Source organism: Microtus oregoni, unplaced genomic scaffold, assembly GCF_018167655.1.
Source record: "Microtus oregoni isolate MIOR12 unplaced genomic scaffold, Mior012 000037F_ref0000500, whole genome shotgun sequence".
NCBI lineage: Eukaryota > Metazoa > Chordata > Mammalia > Rodentia > Cricetidae > Microtus > Microtus oregoni.
This window is the reverse complement of record NW_024543096.1, coordinates 13,688,495-13,707,250: the sequence shown is the minus strand read 5'-3', so window position 1 is coordinate 13,707,250 and position 18,756 is coordinate 13,688,495. Positions and strand designations below refer to the sequence as shown.

The 18,756-nt window shown below is 42.9% G+C and overlaps 2 protein-coding genes across 5 annotated transcripts in view; both read left to right on the top strand.

Moving 5' to 3' along the window:
- Window positions 1–14,818, top strand: part of Ccdc148 (coiled-coil domain containing 148) — a 242,717-nt gene extending 227,899 nt beyond the window's left edge. For all 4 annotated transcript variants that reach the window (XM_041631628.1, XM_041631631.1, XM_041631629.1 and 1 more), the window contains 3 exons: window positions 3,422–3,539; window positions 6,634–6,774; window positions 10,905–14,818. In XM_041631628.1, coding sequence (XP_041487562.1) covers window positions 3,422–3,539; window positions 6,634–6,774; window positions 10,905–11,051 — 406 coding nt within the window. In that variant the 3' untranslated portion in view covers window positions 11,052–14,818. The remainder of the gene's footprint in view (window positions 1–3,421; window positions 3,540–6,633; window positions 6,775–10,904) is intronic.
- LOC121433153 (40S ribosomal protein S2-like) lies at window positions 5,006–6,041 on the top strand. The gene is made up of 2 exons (XM_041631417.1): window positions 5,006–5,012; window positions 5,173–6,041. Exons 1-2 carry the CDS (start codon window positions 5,006–5,008, stop codon window positions 6,015–6,017), a joined length of 852 nt encoding a protein of 283 aa, XP_041487351.1. The 3' UTR covers window positions 6,018–6,041.
- Window positions 14,819–18,756: the final 3,938 nt, after the last annotated feature.

Here is an 18,756-nt window from a genome sequence, read left to right as displayed (position 1 = left end):
TATTGAGTTTAGCCATTTCCTGACATTGCCTTTCATAGCAACAGTTTAATTTGGAGAAAATCTGCTACCTCAAATGACTGAAAGTATTTATGTGGAAAATTTTCCAAATGATTGGCTTTGCTGTGTTGCCATTTTCTTGCCCCATGAATATGTGAGTATTTGGCCTTCTCCCAAGAGTTCCTTTCTGCATCACTTCTCTTCAGGAAAAGGCATTTTGCTATCCAGAGCACAAGCAGCGTCAGGGGTCTTCCTTGTGTAGGCAAAGCATTGTTCGCGTTTTAGCAGCAGCACCTGTAAAAACTGAGAATCACTGCGTTGCCCGTGCCCTTGGATTTTCTCAAAGGTTAAGGTTGTCTGGATAACCTTGAGAACATTCCCTGTGGAGCTGGGCCTCCCTGCCAGCTCGTGCTTTCTGCAGCCCTTCCCTGTGCCCGCCTCCCACCTGAATCTGTCTTACTAAAAGGTTTCGCCCCTCTGTCCCTCCTTCTTCCTTTCCCTCTAAGTCCTCAGCCACCTCACCGCTGTCTGCTCTGGCCTGCATCACCAATGACTCCCCATAATTCAATGCAGTAATAGCTTTGGATTATAATAAATCTTTCTGTAGCATTTGACATTTTAGATCTCATTTTTCTTACCTTTTATTCTCCTTATTTCCTTAGTTTCTGCTTTCTTTGTTCCTTTCTTAGGTGTTGTTTTCTTGGAAATCAGTCCTAACCTATATCTATTTTCTTTTTTAACTTTAACTTTATTTATTTACATTTTTTTTAACATATGAGCACTCTTCATGTATATCTGCATGCCAGAGAGGGCATCAGATCCTATTATAGATAACTTTGAGCTACCATGTGGTTGCTGGGAATTGTCCTCAGGACCTCTGAAAGAGCAACCAGTGCTTTCTCTTCCTCACAAAGCCCCATAGTGTGGCTGTCTCACCCCTTCAGCCTGAGTCCTTGTCACCCTGCATCTTGCCATATTTGTATTGGGTCTTACTGGATCTCTTTTCAGTTCCCCAGGCCCGCCATGACTTTTCATTTCTGGGCTTTCTTCTTCCTAATCCATTCTTTCCATTTTCTCCCTCTTGGCTGGAAGCGATTCCTCTTTTGAGTCTCAGGTTCAGAATACTTCTAAGACCGGCTCCCAAGTCTGGCAAAGGTCCCTCCCCCATGACTTCTGCCTCATTGTCCCATCAAAGCACCCCCAGCCCCCATCTCTCATCTGCTTCATCTTGAAACTTCTATTGTAGTGTCTGTTGTGCAAAGACTCATGTGTCTCAGCCATGTTGACTGGTCACTGCATATGCCTGATGCAATATTTGATTCATGGCTAGCACTGGGCTCAATAAATATCCATTAAGTGAAAAATGAGCCTCAAAATGAACTAAAAGTCAGCCTTCTTCATGATACAGGAATAATAAATGCCAAAGTCTCATTTGCAGTTTCTCCCTCGCTAGTCAAGCTCCCCTGGCAGGACCGACTATTACTCTCCCACAAAGCAGACAAAAACTTTGTTGCAAACAAAGCAACCTATACGTCCCACAGGAAGAGAAACTTTCCAAGGTTCTGAGAATTAGCATATGGTAATTGGCAAGTCCCAGGGTATCTTTTAATTGAACCTTCACAGAAGTTCACTTAGCTTGTACTCAGTGCAACTGAGGAGAACCTCATTAAGGAGGCTGTGTTGTGTCATGCCTTAGTGAAAACGGAGAGAATGGGTAACACTTCTCCGTTGTTGCCGGTGCCTGAGCAAGCAGGCTGTCAGGAGCACCCCTCCCCGGGCACATCTGAGGAAACGGTATGACTGCCAGGCTCAGTCCACCACAGCCTTCCTGTCCCTCTCCGCTACCATTTACTTACTCTGTCCCATGCTCTCTGGGACTAGGATAAGACAAAAAGGGTGCCCATTCTTGTGCGCCAGTCCCACGCTTGCTGTCTCATCCTCTCTGCTCTTACACTCCTTGCCTCTCCAAATCTCCATTCTCAAGACCCAGCTCAAATGTTCCTCCTCCACGAAGCTTTTGTTACAACCTGAACAATACCTTCAACACGTGGCTGTCTCTCTTTTCTCCACCTCCAGGGGACCTTGTTCGGTTCTGAGGCATGCCTTGTGTCTATGTTAAGATATCAGAATCTAAGGAAGACTTTTTCTCAGCATGCCTGCACCGTCGAGCACAGTGGATGTTTAGGGGCAGTTGGTGTAGGAGGAGAGAGCTCTAGGGAGGAGGACTTCGCAGAGGTTAATTGCAAGGGGTGGGAGGCTGGAGGCCAGGCTTGGGTGCTGAGAACAGTCATTCTGGGTTGTGTCTCTGCTCAGCTGCCTCATCAGCATGAGACTTTGGACAAATTGCACCATTTGTCTGAGCCTCCATTTCTGTGTCTCTAAAAGACAAAATTATACGTACAAAATTATACCCCTACCTATGATTGTTGTGGATCCTAAAAAAAGAAATCATAAAGCACTTTGTGCAAGACCTTTGCCTCACGCACACTCAGCGAATATCAGAACCTACAGATTCAAGGTGTAGCGAAAATGCTGCTGTAGAAAATACCGGCGGGTGTACTAGGGGCAAAGGGCCTTTGTGCCTAAGTGACAAAGCAAGCTAAAGCTAAGCTGTCACCGAGAGAAGGCCCGGCATAGCCTAATCCTCCTGAGAGCTGAGGTGCTGCTTGGTGAAATGGCAAATCTCGTCTCTGTAAGTCAATAGAATCCTTCTGACATGAAGACAGCAATAATCGAGGCTACAGGCTGCAGAGGAGGCTGGGCGAGCTCATGGACCAGAGCTGTGTCTTAAGGCACCATGTGTTAATGTCTGATGATTTGGAAGGAGATGGAAAATGAATGGTAAAGGGACACAGTCATGTTTTTGCTGCCATCTACAGATGTCAGAGTGCAATGTTTAAGGTTTTTTTTTTTTTAACATGCCCACAAGCCCATTTCACTGAACCACACTACATATAAAGTGTAGTTTAAGTAATAGTAACCTAAATAATTGAAGCACATTATTACAGTAATTTATTTGCCCTGCTTCCGAAAAGTATGCGCATTTAGTCAGGAATACAGTCTTTCTAACCCTTAAGTTGTGTTCGAGCTTGTCATCAGAAGGCTGTGCCGTAACTCAGGGTTGGGTGGCTGTTGCTCAGGCCGCTGTAACTATAGCTTTAGCGGCTCACTGTCGGGTCAGAGTTTAAAATGGTGGCAGCAAACACTGAGTCCAGCTGGATTTCACTCCAAGCTTTCCCGTATCTCTCTGGTTACTAGAATCACGGTCAATTGCCTCTCACTGTTTGGATCTGAGAAATCAAAACAAGTGAAATCAACCCGTGGGGGGTGATGTCCCCCTGAGGTGTCTCCCGTCGCACTCCTGTCTGTGTACTGTGCGAGTTATTTATGGCACACCTACCTGTCCTGTGTCTCTTTCCCAAAGGGTTAAATATAGACAAGAATTACTGGAGAAGCGTTTGATGGAGAGGAAAAAAGTGGCCCTTCAAGAAGTTCAGGAAGAGGAAGAGCGAGAGAGGCGGCTGGAAGCCCTTCGAAAACAGGTGTTTTCGATTTGGAAATCTTTTCCTCTGTTAATGTTTCTAAGTTTGCTAATGATATTATTACTGGGACTCAGCTCATGACATCTGCTATATAAAAATGTAACTTTTCCAAATTAGGACATGGTTTTCATTCCCAGGAGCCAGTTAGGTTTATGTTGAACCAGGTCCAGCTTCTTAATATATTTAAAGAAGTTTATCGGCAGCGTTTCAAAAGCTCTCCCAAGATCTAAATGCGACCCTATCTCCTCTAGTTCATTAGCCACACAGTATCTAGTTGCAGCAGTGAAACTATTTCCAGTCAAAGGACTGTCCTCAAAAATGTGGTGGAACAAGATAATCCACTCCAGAGTGGGAACCTGGTCTCGGAAAAATCCCACAGCCAACAAGCCTGTTAAGTACCACGTTACAAATAGCCCTTTTGTAGAGAAACAAAAGCCTCCCATGGCCCTGCCTAATAGAACTAGGTGAAAGTAGATGAAAGTAGACAGCGCATGGAAAACGCCAGGATTTAAGAGATTGGGACATGTGAGGGAGTTCCTCTCGTAATTTTTCTAAACTTGAACTCCCAGGTGATTTCTTGAACTGACGACTGCACAGCCTAGCCCACACAGGCAGTGGCTGTGTAGTTTCCTTTCTAAGTGAGAAGTCTTACAAGACCCATGGATGACGCTTGACCTTGGGTGTCCTTCAGCCCTGCAACCGCAGACTAAGTAGTCAATGGCAGGAAAAACTTGAGTCGCTGACCTACTCTGCCTTGGCTTCATTTCCTCATCTGGAAAATGGAGATAATAATGGCAGTACCTGCCCCATTGGTTGCGGTAGTCGGAGATCAAATTTGTGAGCACTTACTAACTGCCAAGCCCTGTTCCAATGCTCTCTGGTGAAGCTGGGCTTAACCTCCTCAGCATCCCTATGAGGAAAGTGTATTTAAGGCCCCCATGTTGTAAAGGAGGAAACCAAGAAGTCAGGTGCTTTCTCCAAAGTCACATAACTAGTAGGTGTCAACTGGAACTCCTATGAGATAGCTCTTACGTCATCCTCCTCTTCAATAAAAGGGGCTGCAGAGACTAATTCAAAGTATAAGAACATAAATTCTTTGTGATAAATCTGAAAAACACCAATCATTCAATTATTAGCAAATAATTATACATTATGGCTTCCTGGAGACAGACTTACTGTCACAATTACTGAAAATTCTTATTACAAACATAATTTTGATAACTACAGAGTCCATGTGACTAGAATTCTTCCTATCCAGTAGTCCTTTGAAGGAAGACATTTTCTGTTTCCATCACCTGTAGTCAGTGTTTGGAACTGTAGTTTAAGGCATTGGAGCTTGCAAGCCTATAATAATTAAACTATGTTTGACCACAGTCATTTTACTACAGCTGTTTTGAAATGGCATTAACATACCTTTTACTCTATGCGAATTCTTGACTCGCAGAATTAACAAGCTGGTGTTAATAATGGTGCGTATGATTGACAAAATTAGTGGCTTCTTTTCATTAAGACTTGGGTCAGCTTCTCCTTCTTCTTCTTCTTCTTCTTCTTCTTCTTCTTCTTCTTCTTCTTCTTCTTCTTCTTCTTCTTCTTCTTCTTCTTCTTCTTCTTCTTCTTCTTCTTCTTCTTCGAGGACCCGGGGGCCCAGGATTAGGAGGCCGTGGCGGCTTCCGCGGAGGATTTGGCAGCGGTCTGAGGGGCCGCGGCCGTGGTCGAGGCCGTGGCCGAGGCCGAGGCCGCGGGGCTCGCGGAGGTAAAGCTGAAGACAAGGAGTGGATTCCCGTCACCAAGCTGGGCCGCCTGGTTAAGGACATGAAGATCAAGTCCCTAGAGGAGATCTACCTGTTCTCCCTGCCCATTAAGGAATCTGAGATTATTGACTTTTTCCTGGGAGCTTCCCTAAAGGATGAGGTTCTGAAGATCATGCCCGTGCAGAAGCAGACGAGGGCAGGCCAGCGGACCAGGTTCAAGGCTTTCGTCGCTATTGGGGACTACAATGGTCACGTAGGTCTCGGTGTCAAGTGCTCCAAGGAGGTAGCCACTGCCATCCGAGGGACCATCATCTTGGCCAAGCTTTCCATTGTCCCTGTGCGGAGAGGCTACTGGGGGAACAAGATTGGCAAGCCCCACACTGTTCCTTGCAAAGTGACAGGCCGCTGTGGTTCTGTGCTGGTGCGTCTCATCCCTGCCCCCAGAGGCACTGGCATAGTCTCTGCTCCTGTGCCCAAGAAGCTACTGATGATGGCTGGCATTGATGACTGCTACACATCAGCCAGGGGCTGCACTGCCACCCTGGGCAACTTTGCCAAAGCCACCTTTGATGCCATCTCTAAGACCTACAGCTACCTGACCCCCGACCTCTGGAAAGAGACTGTTTTCACCAAGTCTCCTTATCAGGAATTCACTGACCATCTTGTGAAAACCCACACCAGAGTCTCTGTTCAGAGGACCCAGGCTCCAGCTGTGGCCACCACATAAGGGTTTTTATACAAGGAAAATAAAAGTGAATTAAGTCTGTTAAAAAAAAAAAAAGACTTGGGTCAGAGCAGTTATTTTGACGTAGGACAACGACTTTGTGTTAAAAATGACTCTGCAATTGAATTTTAGAGCAGAAAGGTAACTCATTGTCTCAAATGGACCCGGGGAGTCTACTCACAGAATAGGAAGGAAGTTCACCCAGCTTTTCCGATAATGAGGGCACAATCGACCTCACCTGAGAACCTCATGGTGTTGGTACTTATAACCAAAGATCGATTGCTGCTGAAATGAATTTTTGTCACTTTTTGTCATTTTCAAGTGATACAGGTTTTCCTTGTAAGATTCCATTTGCCTTTTACGGGACAAATAAATTTGTATCTGCAATCAATCATAATCATTAGCAAATGACCATGATAGTTAAATAGCTCACTTGACATGTGTTTTAACTTTTTGCAAGTCTCTGGGACTGGCCTGGATTTAGCATTCTTTTGCTCTTTCTTCTGCCATTTTATATCGCCTAACACTTCCGTAACGGTCATGAAACAGACCTGTAATCTTACCCAGAGGCTTCTAGCTTGTGCCCTCTTCTGAGTGCTGACGCATTCTCTTCTCTCAGGTTGCTGTTGTCGTTCAGTCTGATCCAGTTAGGATGATGTCAGACACAATGGCATGGAAAGCTAGGACGGGCCCTGAACGTGAAGATGAATTCATCCTTCAGAAGCCTCTCTTCACACTGACTACGTACAACGAGCAGCAGGTAATTAGGGGAATTAGCAGGATTGGTGCACAATCCACGCCGAGAGTCGGAAGACCTGCTGAAGTGGGTGCTTTGAGGTACAAATTATTTTCAAGATTTACATTTCAACACCCTCATATTAGCATATTTTTACTTCCAAATGATAATGCATAATTACTGTGTGAATCTAAATATTAAAGAATTGTGACAGAAACCAAAACAGTTTAAAAAATTATGTCTGTCACTGAAAAATTACAATGTATTATTCAAGAGTCATTGATATAAAAAGGTTATTGATATTGTTTTACAGTTCATGGATTTCTCTATTGTTGTATTAAGAATTTATATCTAAATTCACGATATAAATCCCATTAAATAAGCAATCGATGAGACTGACAAGCAGTATTGAAGACCGCTGTCCTGGGTTATGCATGTTCTTAGAGCTAAGGGTAAAACATCTCCTGTGGAGACGCCCTTGAAGGATCACAAAGTTGTTGGTGGGAGCTTAGACTCCGTGTTAGTTGTGGCTGGAACTGAAAAGGAAGATTGGAAAGAACTTTTAGGAGGAGGAGGTTGGGAAAGAGGACATACGAATGAATGGATATAGCCAAAATTAAGGAAGAAAGCAGTCTTGAATTTTATAGACCTAGAGAGAAGAAAAGCCCAACTCTGAAGAAACCAAATGAATCCAGAGTGCTTCTCCTGTCTGCTGCATACTTGGTAGTGAACAGTAAGATGAAAACTCTATTCATTAATAATCAAACAGGTACCTAAGAAATAGGTAACTATATTCTGGTTTCGTGTGAGCGTGTAGCTCTTGGCTCTATCCCATAAGAGCCAGATTGGTCTTTCCTGGAGGAAGGGAATAGCGGGTCTAGGTCAAGAAGGTGAGTATGGTATACAGAAGTGACGCACCAGGGAAAGGCTCTGTGCTGCCTGTGAGGAGAGAATGGTTAACTCTGTCCGGCCGGTTAGAGAGATGGAGATCTGAGCTTGAGGACTTGGGGCAATAGCTCCTAAATTCATCCAAGATGATTTACAGTTTAAGGGGGAAAAAAATGTTAGTGTGCATAGGGAGAATTCCTTCTAAGAACGTGTGGGTGTTTCTCCAGAACCAGCTGCCAGTGTGGGGAGGCAGCCGCACCCTAAAGGGGCTAAACTCAGAGGAAGGCAAAGTCCTAGGGAGCTGGACCAAACCTACAGGGCTTTCCCAGGCAGAGGGAAAGGAGGCGCTTCTTTGGGTGTCTTCACTGTGAGACAGGGGCAGGGGCACAGGCCGAGTGCTGAAACATGAGAATAGAAACAGGCGAGGGCCCAACTGCGATACACAAAAAACCTTTCTACTCAGACAACTGACCTGAATCCTGTGTGTAGGCAGGGTATATGAAAGCAGGTTAAGTTAAATAACGGCATTTGTAATTTATCCTTGTATCCTGAATAGAAAGTGGATGGGTGTTGGGATGGGGGCGTGGAAGTGCTGGTGAGAGAGTAATGAGCAGCTGAGGATGATTCCAGGCTAGACAAGGACCACTGCGAAGAGCCTGCATTGGGCATGCAAAGCCACACCCTCGATTTATTGGTTATGTGCGCTTGCCTAAGCTATTAGCATCTTTATGTTTGTTTTCTTCATCTTTAAAATAATTACTTGCACAGTTCTTGTGAGGATTAGAAATAATGACTATCAGCTGCCTAGAATATTGTCTGCATTCAGCAGTAAGTCAGCGGATTATTGCCATTTTGCAGATCTGCCATTAACCATGCAAGAATCTAGAAGGGGAAACAAAGCCTGGGGAGAATCAGTTTTGTTCATGTCATGTTTAGGGTAAAGAGGTGTAAAGTATGCTTTTGAGAAATTGATTACTGGCTTCTGGGGAGGAGAAACCTCCCCTCTTCATTTAGCTTTTACTAAAAAAAAAAATGAATAATAAAAAATGTCAAAGATTCACAGCCCTGGCCGAGGTGAATCCTGGGCAGAATTTGGAAATTAACGACATACAAATCACAGAGGGAGTGTGACTCCTTAAAAATGTGTGAGGATAAATGGGGACAGAAGAGGAAAAGCCTGGGTCCTAGGCTCAACGGGTTGTCTCTCTGACAAGGACCTTTGGGTTATTCCTGGCCTCACTCACATCACTACCCCAGCCCTGTTTCCAGTGCATCACTACCCAGCCCTGTTTCCAATGCATCACTAGCCCAGCCCTGTTTCCAATGCATCACGAGCACAGCCCTGTTTCCAATGCATCACTACCCAGCCCTGTTTCCAATGCATCACTAGCACAGCCCTGTTTCCAATGCATCACTAGCCCAGCCCTGTTTCCAATGCATCACTACCCAGCCCTGTTTCCAATGCATCACTAGCACAGCCCTGTTTCCAATGCATCACTAGCCCAGCCCTGTTTCCAATGCATCACTACCCAGCCCTGTTTCCAGTGCATCACTACCCAGCCCTGTTTCCAATGCATCACTACCCAGCCCTGTTTCCAATGCATCACTACCTAGCCCTGCTTCTGATTGGTTGCTGTTTCATCTTCCTTTCAGGGTATTTCTAACAGTTGTTTTTTATCTAATTCTGGACATGCTTAGGTATTTATTACTTCATGACTAGACAGTCAAAGGACTCCTGACCCCACCTCCTTCTCTTAGTTTATTCTGACTTTATGATCAGATCCATACTTTCATGCTAAACTCAAAAGTAACCAACACGGCGCTAGCACAGACGTCGAGACTTTGAAATCCACACCCCAGTCTGAGTGTCCTTTCTTGACAGAGTGTCTCAGTGCAGAGTGTTCTGCCTCAACTCCCCTGATCCCCAAATCGACCTGCTTCCTCTCAGCATTTGTACATGAGGCCTCCCTGTCTGATTTGATCTCTCTTCTTCCCTCTGATTTAAAGATTAAGTCAAATTTCACTGTTGCCCATTTCTGAGGTCATCCTCCTGGAAGCAGTACCCCACACACATCCATGTTTTAGCACATGAAGCATAGTCCACGCAGTGCGTATGTCATCTGCGCATGTCTTTTTACTTCCACTCTCTCAGGAACTCACAGAGGAAACTATCTTCAAAAGTTTATGACTTTATCTCTTTGTGGGGTAGGACTTCAGATTCAGGTAAAGTACCTCATTGGGTGTAAATCTGTATGTGGCCACCTCTTATTGTGATAGAGAGTGTGATAATATTTAAGATTCATAGGAATGGGACTAAGGTCCAATCAAGTATAAATGTGAACAGAAGTTGAGCTATTTGTGTGTCTCCTCCCACTTAGCATGGGATGGTGGGCCTTTCCAGTTCTGTTTGAAATAAAGGGCCAACCTCAGATTCTCTTTTTCAGGGAGTGGCCATGTGTTTATGTATATGTTGCACATTACTAAATGATGGAGGGGTGGTTTAGACGCTTAGAGCCCTTGGGACTCTGGCAAAGGGCCTGAGTTTGGTTCCCAGCATCCACCTAGCAACTCAGCTCTGAGCAGCTCTAGTTCTAGGAGTTAATATTGCCAAGTTCATCAAAATCATAAGATGTTTGTTACCCGTGCTATCATTTCTGGAGCTGTATTTGTGAGGTTGTTTTCCCATTTGCAAGAAATTTAAATTCCAAAGCTACATTCTTTCTGCTTGTATTTTAGAATTAGGCCAACCGTCCTTAACTAAATTACCACTCCTTCTTCTAGCCTCTATAAGCACTGCACACCCAGATGGTGCAGATACCTGCATACAGAACCACACTTGTATGCTTAATGTGTTTTTCTTAATGATAGCTACTTAAAAATATATTCTGAAGATTAATTTTATTTATTAAAGTAGATTTATTTTATAATGCTCTATTTATATGATTCTAACCAGCAATAAATAATAATAGTATTGGAAGTAAGGTTCTTTTATTTCATCATTTGATAATTTTAATATATTCAATTTGATTAATATATAATACTGAATGTAGCTTATGTTGGAAATAAACAATGCACTGGGAAGTGATGATCTCAAAAACAGTTTGAACATTTCTAGTAAAACTCTGCAATCACAGACCTAGCAAGATTTATTGGCATCTAACCATCTATACCCTAAAAATATGTGACTTGGAAAAATATAAAAAATACTGATAAAATTTACTTCAACTAAATGAGTTGTTTATCTAAATTGTATTTTATATCTGCAGATAACTTCTGATCCTAGACTTAGATTTGAGCTAGCGCTTCGTGAAGCTGGACTCCATAAGACACAGTACGCCAAAGAGATGCTACCAAAAATCGGTCCTCTGAAGCCTCCAAGGAAGGACACAGAGTCGTCTGTATTCAAAACCTAGAGGGCACATGTAAACAGTATATGGATACGGATAATGTTGATCACCACTTCTGGATGCTTAATAACCACCAGACATAGAAATCATAGCATTTATTAAACAGCTTTGCCTTTTTTAACTTTCAAAGTTTTATGCACTATTCCATTTTTCTTTAGGTAACCAAATTCACCAAATTTATGGGACTTTGGTATATATGGTGTCGTTTGGTAGGGCGCTATTTTGGAGGATTTCTTCCAGAAGTTTAAAATAACCATTTGTAGGAAGCGCATCTTCCACAGAGCTACTTTTCTTTCTGTTTGTTCTTCCATAATTTGACTTTTAATTATGGAAGCTCTACTATCAGTTACGCTTATATTGTTTTTGTGTGTGTGTGTGTGTGTGTGTGTGTGTATTTGAAGGAGGAGATTTAGCCTTTCGCTGTATTTAGAAACCAGTTTGATACATCATGCTTACTGCAAATCAGTCATCTGAACAATCTATTTGCAAATTTGCCTTAAGAGGACAATAGAAGTGGTGTCTCCATCATGGGAATACTGATTTTGTCTGGGAAGACATGGCTGTGTGGTTGTTTAGAAGGAAAACTGAAATTTTATGATACTTCAAATATCAAAAGTTGCAAATTACCTAAGAAATACCTAAATGATTTTCTTGAAGAGAAGTATTTCATATAAAACTCGCCCATAAATTCTCGGCTACTTCTAAAAAGCAGTGATTCCAGCAAGAAAATGTGTTGTTAAAGCTTCCTGATGTAGTAGTAGGAAGACTAGCTATTTTTCCCCTCTTTATTGCGATTCCCCTGTATTTCCCATTTACCTCTAGCATGGGGTTGTTGTCTCTAGGTACTTATGAGAATGCCCTACAAACCAGAAAATCCAAGGCTGAGGATGAGGGTCAGTTAGGAGAGGGTGTGCCTAGTATGCCCAAAGCCCTGACTTCGATCCCCAGCACCCTATAAACTCAGTGTGGTAGCACACACCTGTAATTCCAGCACTCAGGAGATGGGGAACAGGAGAATCAGAGGTTCAAGGTCATCCTTGGCTGTATGGTAGTTTACAGCCAGCCTGTACTACAGGAGACCCCACTGAAAAAAAGAGAGAGGGGGAGATGAAGAGAGAAAAAGTGCAGGGGAGACGAAGGAATGGGAGATAAAATGCAGGAAAAGACAAAAGAGCAGCATGGAAAACAGTCTGATTGGGACTCTTCATGATCACCCTCGGAATCGTGAGTTTAAGGAAAACCAACCCAGCCTGTTGGTATACAGTTCCTTATTTAGAAGAGGTCCCACAGGGGAAAAAAAAATCTTACCCATACTCCACAATTCATCCCAATGCCTTCCTCCTTCAGCTCTGTGCATCACTTATAATATTTCATCAAAAAGTGGAGAGATCTTTAGGAAAAGGTGGAGAGTGTTGGGCATGGATTTGACTTGGGTATTTTTCAAGGGGTTAGAAATGTTATTTTTATGGGGCCCTGACTATAAACCCATGAAAACCTGCTGTAACAGAAAACACCCTGTGCGGACAGCAAGACACGGATGATGCTGAGTCTGTGGATCCTCACGGACATGGGAATCCATAGCAGAGTCCTGGAATCACATTCAAACACTAGTAAAATATTAATTCTTTTTTACACTCTCTTAATAGCTCAAGCTTCCTGGCTGGTGCCACCTTCTTAGCATGTAGCACTGCCATTCTGAGAGAGAGGACGACGTCATGTGTGCTGTGATGAGAACCGAATTGTAATCTGGGCAGCAGTCTAGCCCTTGGCTGTGCGCAGACTCCGATGCTAATAGTTTTTTATTGTTTCTTTAATTGTACTAATAGCAGCTATTTATTATTGAGTGTAAGCTGAAAACTTAGCATCAGTATGTGCTTTCCATATGTCTGATCACCCTCACAGTCTTATGATATGGTTCTTGTCATTTTAAAGATCTAAAAACAAGTTCAAGAGGATGAGATAATATACATTTGTCAGTTGTCTTTAAGCAGAGACATTACACTAATGTAGTGAGTCCTGACCGTTTTTAAGTAAAATGAAAGAAAACGATCTGAAATCTAAATGATGAATAAACACACAAGAAGACTGAAAAAAAAATGCTTATTCAGCCCCCCAGTGAAGGACCAGCCCCCAGTGAAGTCCAGCCACCAGACAGTCAGCATTGTCAATGGAGGTAGCAGCCGCAGGGAAATGGGAAGACTGTGCGTGGTGGCACAGGCTGTCATCCCAGCGTTTGGAAAGGGGACATAGCAGGGTCAGGAATTCCAGGTTGCCCTCAGCTATATATGGGTGGAGCCAGCCTAGGCTGCATGGTACAAAGCCAAAGGGGCAGAACCAGCTGTGTGGTGGGCACATCTGTAATAGGAGCACTTGGGAGGTGAAAGCAGAGGATTAGGGGTTCAAGGGCAGTCTCATGTATACAGAAGTGTATCAGACACGGTCGGAGAAAGGAAAGAAGAGGAAATAGGAAGCACGGGTTAGTGTGCTAACACTAAAATAATAAGCACTTTTATCATCTAGATTTCAGACTATCTTCTTTCACTTTACTTAAAAATGGTCAGGACTCACTTGTAGCTGGAGACTTCTCTCTTTCCCTCCCCGTCCTGCTGGACCAGTTTCTCTCCCACACACCGGCACCCCAGCTGCTTACAGAATAATCATTTGGAGGCTTAATATTAATACTAATTATAATTGTGTGGCTGATGGCTCAGGATTCTTACTGCCTAGCTCTACATATGAATTCATTCATTTCTACTAATCCATGTATCGCCATGCTTACCGGTAATACTGGGGCATCTTACTCCTCCAGTAACTACTGGCATCTCCCCGACTCCACCTTCTTTCTCTCTGTATCTCTGCTTGAATTTCTCACCTAGCCATATTCTGCCCTGCCATAGGCCAAGGCAGCTTCTTTATTAACCAATGGTAATAAAACATATTCACAGCAAACAGAGGGGAATTCCACAGCACTCATTGCACTAATTTGATATCTCTATTTGAAGGCAACTGATAAATGTATATTATTTCATCTTTCTGAACTTATTTCTGTATCTTTAAAATGACAAAGGGCACCCTTGCCTGCTGAGATAGTGGTTTTTCTAACCTTTGACTCAGCAACTCTCCCCCTAGATATATGCAATTGAGAAGCCCCTACATCAGTGTGGGGTGGCAGACACTGGGGTTCAGAAAAGAAAACAAACAAAATTTCATCAGTTCCAAACTGGACAGATATAAAAATTATGGTATATTTGTTTATGAAATTACATATCACAAAGGAAATGGGGGAATTTTATCGATATGTGCATTATATTTACCAAAAGGAATGAAGTGTCATATTTCATTTATCTAAAAGAACAAAAACTTGCTAAGATGATCTGTAATGCTTATGGATACACGGGAGGCAAAGCAATAAAGAAAAGCAAGAAAATAAAAATCAAGGTGAGGATTGTCTTGGGTGATTAGGGAGACAGGAAGGATTGAAGCCCCACAAGTTCCTGAAGGTGTCATATTGCTTAACCAAATGTGACTGCAGAATGTTTCTGAGCTTCTCAGGACCATGTATGTAATTTGCATACTGTTATGTGACAAATTCCAGGAAAATAAAAAGGAACATAAAAAGCAAATAATTAAAAACATAATTTGTTAATGTACATGTGCATCAAGAATGGTCTTTTCAGTTGAGATCTGGTATAATAGACCCAGTCTGCATACATTTCTGAGGTAAGAAGACCTCTCCCTTGTTGGGAGTCTTGCTTCTCTTGACATGTTCTTGCTTCCCACTCCAGTGCCCTGTGACATTCTGATTCTTGTGCTTTGGGTTTTGTCCTAAATGGCTTGAAAAAGAAAAAAAGAAGTATGTACCCCCAAACACCAAGCATTATATTCATGGGCACTTGTACGTGTGTGTGTTATGTGTTGGGTTTTAACTTAACAAAAATGTATTTGTTGGTAGTGTTTCAAATTTAATTGAAACTGCTGAAGAGATGGCTCAGCAGTTAATAGTATGCACTGCTCTTGTAGAGGACCCTATTTTGGTTCCCAGCACCCATGCCGTCAGCTCACAACCATCTGTGACTCCAGCTCCAGGAGAGCTGTTGACCTCTGTAGGCATCTATACTCAAATTTGTGCATGAATGCATGCATGTACCCACATATAGCCACACTTGTGTGTGTGTGTATGTGTGTGTGTGTGCGTGTGCGCACACACACACACACACACACAAAATTTAAAATAAATAAATTTTGAAAGAAAGAAAAAAGAAAAGGAAAGGAAGGAATCTATTGCTACTAAATTGCCCCATCTGATTCATCTCCATCTTTGAGGGCAGTGGGCTGTCTCCACCTGGAGGAAGACTGTGTCTTCTGTCTTGTAGGAAGGCCCTCCCCCCCATGAACCCACAGTCTAGGCTCCCCTTTTCCTCTTGTGGAGGGAGTTGCTCTCATGTGAGTTTTGGATTTCCTTCCTTCTCAACACTACAAGAATTGCAGCTCATTTCCTTTCGTTCATCTTTAAGCCTTTCTTGAATCTCCAAATATGGTGGAATAAAGTCCAGTGTTGGAGCAAATGGCTGTCAGCCCCATGTTGTCTTCTAATTAGCCAGCTATTTCTTGCTTCTCCTCCAGGAGCATCTTTAGAGAGTTGCCTGTAAACATTCAATGCTTCTCCTGTCTTCCCACTGCTGGTTTGCTCACTCAGGTCCAGCCTTGTCCTCTTCTGGCACTGTTCTTAGCAAGATCAACAATGAGCTCCGTGCTGGCACCTGATGGGCTTTAATCTTTGTCTCCCTGATATGGTAGCAGCTACTGGTCCAGGGCACAGCAGCCCCGCCTTGAAACAGGTTCTTCTGGTTTCTGTTACTCCTCCTGTTTTACATCCTGCCACTTTGGCTGCATCTCACCTTCTTTTGCCAGCTCCCTCATCTCTATCCAGCTCTACATATGGGGATATTCTATGATTGCACCAGGGGAAGAAGGAACTTCAGACTGAGAAATGGCCTCCATCCGATTGACATGTATGTCTGTGGAGCATTTTATGGATTGCTAGTTGATGCAGAAGGGCTCTTGCCCACTGTGGACAAGGTGTGGGCCTGGTCTGTGTGAGAAAGGTAACCAAGAAGAGGGAGCAAGCCAGTAAGCATCATTCCTCTGTGGTTTCTGCTCCAAGCTCCTACCTTGAGTTCCTGGATGATGGACTATCACCTGTAAGATGAAATACACCCTCTCCTTCCCATGTTGTTTTTGGTCACAGCAACATAAAGCTCAGTGGGACACACCATCCAATATAAGCAGGCCTTCTTCCTTTATTGCTCAGAACCTGAAAGTAACCCTTTTTCTTCTCCTGGTATTTAGTAGTATAAGAGAAGAAGCCAAATTGTTTGTTTGCCTCCTAACATTTTTCTTTTAAATAATGAATTCGTTTTCTGATAGCCTCCAAAGGTGATTGATTTTATTGTATCTTTCTGGTCATAGATTTTAATGTCTGGTCTTATATCTATTGAAGAGTCATTCTCATATTCCATTTATCCCCTTCTCGAGCAGTGGTTCAGTAAGCCTGACTAAACAATCTGGTAGATTCGGTGTCTTGTGCTGTTCCAGTTTCTAGTGCTCTGGACAGAAACCCGTGCTCAAAACTAGTTGGTTTTCATCTTTCATCACCCCATCGGTTTGATCTGTTACAGACTCCAGAGTCTGCATTAATCCCTTATCACATCTGTAGCAGATTACCATGAAGTTAAAGGCTCTGGAAGTCCAGTCTTATCATAGTTTTGGATATCTGAAATCAGAATTGGATCTGTAATCTAAAAATCAAACTGTGAGCAGAGTAATGCTACTCTTGGGGGCTCGAGCACAGAGTCTGTCGATTAGAGCTTCTAGAACCTGTCCGTCATTCTTGGCTTGAGGTCCCCTTCATTTTTCTTCACACCACAGGTGACAGGTATAGCTTTTCCCATGTTCCATATTTTATCCTCCTCTTCTACCTTTTTCTTTTCCACTAGTAAAGAGTCCTGCAATGATTATGAACTCATGCTAGTGAGGACAATCTCCCTTCTTTGAGGCCAAATGATTGGTAATATTGATGTTATTTACTGTGTAATCCAGTCCCAGATTCTGGGCTTAGGAGACGGGATCTCTGGAGTCGTTTTACTTGCCACAATGTGCTTGATCCTTTGCAGTCAATTGCTAGTTGAGACCATAGTGATCTCAAGGCTCAGGTTGGTTAGATGATTACTTACTGGTTTAACTGGCAGAGGATTCTGTCTGTTGGCTAGGAGCTCACCTGTGCCCGACACTGAACTAGATATACACACTTTCCATGAGCTGGGTTCTGGGAAGAAACAGAGAAGCAAGCATGTTAAAGCCTCAGGGCCTGTCAAGTGCCGCTAGACCTGGCCTAATGGCTGAGTCTACACTCCCCAAAGCAATCACAGCGCTCTCCCAGATGTAAGGGGCTAAGAAATGAACACTCCTGATATGATGTGTGGCAACGGCTGGCCTCCTCTGTAGAAGGGTTGTGTGAATTAGAAGATACTATCTTTCAAAACCTGTCGCATTTGTTATCTGGCATAACAGACTGAGCCAGGCTTCTTTACACTTACCTTTTGGACCTTAGAATTTTCTTCAACAAGCTCAGCATCCCAGTGTCCCAGGGATGGGGAAATACATGTCAGGACAGCAGTTTGGATGCCTAGGTTCAATATTGCTACTGGATTTGCCTTCTGTTCTAGGCCCTTTCTATGAGCATTGCTAGAATAAACATTTCTGTGCATACATGTACATCCAAACATGCATTTATATAAATACAAAATAAGCTCATATGTAAAGATCCCATATATTAGTTCATTCTATTATTCCTCATTCAGGCGCAATGGGGTTTTTACTTCATGCCTTCCGCTTTCATTTGTATTTTCTTTTCTCCTTACTGAGAATTCTGTTGCTCCTTGACAGGAAGTCAAAATATGACATCATTACTCATTGTATTATCCCATACTTTATGCACATAACAGTCAAGATAAAATGGCAATATGACATAAACAGCAATAATAGCTTTGTACATCATACTCTTTCTTCTTTTGTTATAAATCCACTGTATCTTTGTTGTCAGGAATCATGTAAATATTATATCATTTTCCCTAGCCCATCATGTCATCCTCTTCCTACTTTCCCAGCCCCACATAATTTTTCCATCTTGATGTCCTCTCTTTTTACTAAATAACCTGCTAAGGGGCTAGAGAACTGGTTCAGAATTGGCTGCACCATAGGACCCAGGTTTGTTTCCCATTCCCATAGGGCATCTTACAACTGTCTATAACTTCAGTTCCAGGCATTCTTCCCTTTTCTGGCTTTTGAGGGCACCAAGACACACAAGTGGTACACAGATATACATGCAGGCAAAACATCCATATACATAAAATAACATTTTTTAAAATTATAAAAAAAAATAGTTCAGTCCAATTAGTGTTAGTGAGTGTGGGTCCATTCACTGGAGCAATCTTTCAGTGGCCATACACCCCAAAATGGTTCTCCACTGACTACCCATACCTCTTCAGTTAAGCTAGAAAATCACAAGATTCTCTTCCATGCATACTATAGTTTTAGCTGACTTGATCTTGCACCGGTCACCATAGCAACTGTGCACCCGAGAGTACAATGGCCATATCATGATGACAGCATTCCACAGCAGCCCTCTGTATCCTCCAGCTCTCACAATCTT